This window comes from Morus notabilis, unplaced genomic scaffold, assembly GCF_000414095.1.
Source record: "Morus notabilis unplaced genomic scaffold, ASM41409v2 C11486425, whole genome shotgun sequence".
NCBI lineage: Eukaryota > Viridiplantae > Streptophyta > Magnoliopsida > Rosales > Moraceae > Morus > Morus notabilis.
The window spans coordinates 355-3,892 of NW_010387604.1; the positions used below are offsets into that span (position 1 = coordinate 355).

Consider the following 3,538-nt stretch of genomic DNA (forward strand, 5'->3'; position numbering starts at 1 on the left):
TGAATTTTTAAATTAATTAAGCGGCTCACATATCCTGTTTGTTTTGGTATTGTAAATGGCTTCATATTTGGAATTTGAGGTAGTTGCAGCTATTTTTTTTGAGAGAAACAAATAGTAACAAAAGATTCAAAATGAAGCACATTATAGAGAAATACAACCCTAGAATCCGTATCTTGTCAACTTTTCTCATGCAAATCTCTCGGCTACAGGAATTTTTTTTTATTATTTTTTTTTTATGTGTATTAGTTGGAAAGGTTTGTTTTATTATTATTATTTTGCTTGGAATTGATTGGGAAGCATGCATAGCACACGCATGAACGTACTCTGAATATAAAAAACGTGGTACACAAGAGACTTGGATCAAATTAAGAAGAAGAAAATACCCCAGATCAACATGATTACCTAAACCGCAATAATTTAAGGGAAAACCCAAATACAAAACACTCCCCTTGTGAACCAACTCCACAAGCATGAACCGCAATAATTTCCTCCAACGTCTCATTCCACCAAGATATTGATGATCATTATATGTCGCATATAAGCTTGCCAAAAGCTTCCATGTGCTCCGGCTGTAAACCAATGGCAATCGATAGGCTCCCATCATTAGTTGGACTTGGCAGCACATACGCCAATCCCTCAAACATGATCCCACCGGGTCCCATGAAAATTGGCCGGCCCCACCCAAAATCAGCATCATAAATGGGCAGCCTAACCCAACTAGTGATCCCGAGATTTGGGCACCTAAAAGTGTGGGCCCCGCGAACAAGGGCCGACAAATCAGGCTGGATCTCTAGATAGTCAATGGCTGATTTTAGATACTCATTGTTTGTCTTGACCAATGTTTTGTGAATTTGGCTAGCGGCATACCATATTGGCTTTGACACGAGATCACCCGCCAAGGCAATGGGCGTGGTTGTGAATATCACATTGCCAAAGTAGCTTTGTGGGAGTGGGGGTTGCAACCTAGCCCTCCCGTCCACCGCGACAAACAGCTTCGTCTCTTGATCGTCCGGCAGCGCGCGCGCCTTGCACGCGCACCGCCAAACGTGACCCGACAACATCTCGTATGAGCTATAGCTAACCGAGCTCCCGTCTTCCTTGGACTTGTTCTTGAGGGCAATAAGTTGGTCCTTGGTTATTTTGAAATTGGCAACTGAGGTAGTAGTTTGATATTTTGAGTTCTTTTGAAAGTTGGCACTAGCAGTGTTTTTCATGATTGGAGGGGCATCATATTCAATGTGATCAAAAGCGGGTCGTGGTGGGTCTCTAGAACGGATGAGCGTCCTATCAATAAAAGGTGGAACTTTAATGTCAAGGCCTCGAGCCACGTCCGACCATGAATTCACAAAGTGGAGACCAGAAGCTCCATCAACCGCGTGATGTTCCATCCCAACTCCGAGAGAAACTCCACCGCATTCAAAGTAAGTAACCTGCATTCCGTACCAACCATTCCAAGCAAAATTAAAAGTTGTCTATTAAGCTCCAAAGAAGGGGAAAAAAAAACCAAAACAAAACAAAACGAGAAACAATTTAGGCGAGGGTTAGAGAATAATTTAGGCGAGGGTTGTGGGTTTGATCACACCAGCAATCTTTATTTATTATTTAACAGAGCGACAAATTTTGTAATATCATCTTATTTTTATTTAATTCAAGAAAAAGAAGATCTGGAAAAATTATTATCAATAGTGTATTTTGAATGATAAAGCTAAATAAAATCATATCAAAAGCAAAATGAAAAAATATGCAAAGCACGAGAAGAACGTGCTTTACTACAACCATCGTCCATGTACGAATATCATTATATACATTAAACACAAACCCAATTCCGTCTACATAATTAGCTGTGGCAATTTCGTTATTTAGAGTAGATATGACTGTTGATTAAAGAAAATCTGTTGAACCTAGAATTGCAACGTGGCATAGTTTAAGAGTGCCACCTTTTTTTATGTGAATTGCCTGTTATTTTAAGTCTCATTTACTTCGTTATTTTAAAATTTTAATTTAAATTAATATGTAATTTTATGTGAAAATTATATGATTATTTTTTAAAATTTTTTATTATAATAAAATTTAAATTATAAAGTTAAAATAATTAAAAAAAACGTGGCTAGCATTCCTCCACATCCCGAAATGTAAATACCGGCTCTAATTCGAAGTCAAAGATCATGTGCAAATATGATCTAAGAGTCAGCCTTTACTTTCCCAAACACCAATATACATTCATTTACCAAAAACAAACATTAATGTGCATTTAGAACAAAATAGCAATGCATGCCAACCAGTTACGACTTTCTGACTATTGGACATGACAGAGGATTTACATTTTACACAACATATATATTTAAACCTCATACATTTCACTTATTTAAATTTTTAATTTTAATTTTATTATAATTAAAAATTCTTATAAAAAATTACATTTATTTTTTTTATTATAATAATAAAATTTTATATAAAATCACATTTTAACTCAAATTAAAAATTTAAATATGTAAAATATACATGCGTTACGTAACAGTTTTGAACCACAATAGTTATCACAAAAGACAGTAATTTTCTTACTTTTTTTTTGAATAATTTACCTAATTCCACCCTCGACAGAGTAAGAAGTTAATGATAGTTTTCAACACAAACATTGATGTCACTATTGGCAGGTCGGTACATTTCACCCAGCTAGGATAATAAAAAAAAGACTAGCATTTCACGCGGTGAATAGTACTAGGGCACAATTTAAAAAGTTGTATCGCACAAAAATGTTACCATAGCCCTAAGAAGAAAGAAAAAAGTAGACCAAAAGACTCTCACAATTGCATACTATTGAATATTGATATTTTTGCACCAAAAAAGAGAGGAAAAAGTAAAAGCTCGTTAGTGCCCCTAACAACATTATCCCTAACCTTAATATTACCTGAAAGACGGCGAGTGGATAGGAAGAAATGCCGCCGGAGAGGTCGACGGCGGGAATGAGGGCCTTGAGCTGCGGCGTAGGCGCAAAGTCTCCGAAATCATCGATGACGGAGGACGTCTCGGCCTCGACGAAGAGGACGCCCTCGGCGTTGCAGTCGATCTCAATCCTGCCGGAGGCGTCACGGCTGAGGCGGCCCGCGACGGGGTAGAAGGTGACGAGGACCCTCGCCAGGGCTTCCTTGAGAACCTCGGCGTTGAAGAAGTGGTCGGAGTTTGAACCGGCAGGTCTGTAGAAGTAGACGCTTGGGGTGTGCATGTTGGACACCACCAAGTCCAAGTTCGAGTTCCAAATCGACCGCCTCGGCGTCTCCTCCGCCGGTTTCACGATCGTCCTCTTCTTCACAATGATCTTCATTATTTGATCGAGTTAAAACGACAAATAGAAAAATAAACGGACTTGCACTTCTCTTCTGTGGAAACAAAAGTTTCTAGTAGTACTACAGCTCGTCTATCTCCACAGACTATTTATCCTTGATTTTGTGGACAAACACAACAGTCAATATCACGTTTTCCCAATTATTGTGATGTTATTTATTTTCGGAAAATTAGGTAGCGCATATATATATATATA

At 38.2% G+C, this 3,538-nt stretch overlaps 1 protein-coding gene across 1 annotated transcript; it reads right to left on the reverse strand.

Moving 5' to 3' along the window:
* Positions 1–331: 331 nt before the first annotated feature.
* Positions 332–3,435, reverse strand: LOC21384092 (shikimate O-hydroxycinnamoyltransferase). The gene is made up of 2 exons (XM_010114933.2): positions 2,909–3,435; positions 332–1,430 (listed from the first exon to the last, which is right to left on the reverse strand). Exons 1-2 carry the CDS (start codon positions 3,320–3,322, stop codon positions 525–527), a joined length of 1,320 nt encoding a protein of 439 aa, XP_010113235.1. The 5' UTR covers positions 3,323–3,435; the 3' UTR covers positions 332–524.
* Between the last annotated feature and the right edge of the window lie 103 nt (positions 3,436–3,538).

What these genes read in the sequence shown, in the direction of transcription:
- LOC21384092 (XM_010114933.2), bottom strand. Translation starts at nt 3,322, where the DNA reads ATGAAGATCATTGTGAAGAAGAGGACGATCGTGAAACCGGCGGAGGAG. An exon ending in ATCCACTCGCCGTCTTTCAG is followed by an intron (nt 1,431 to 2,908) that starts GTAATATTAAGG and finishes TACGGAATGCAG; the next exon opens with GTTACTTACTTTGAATGCGG.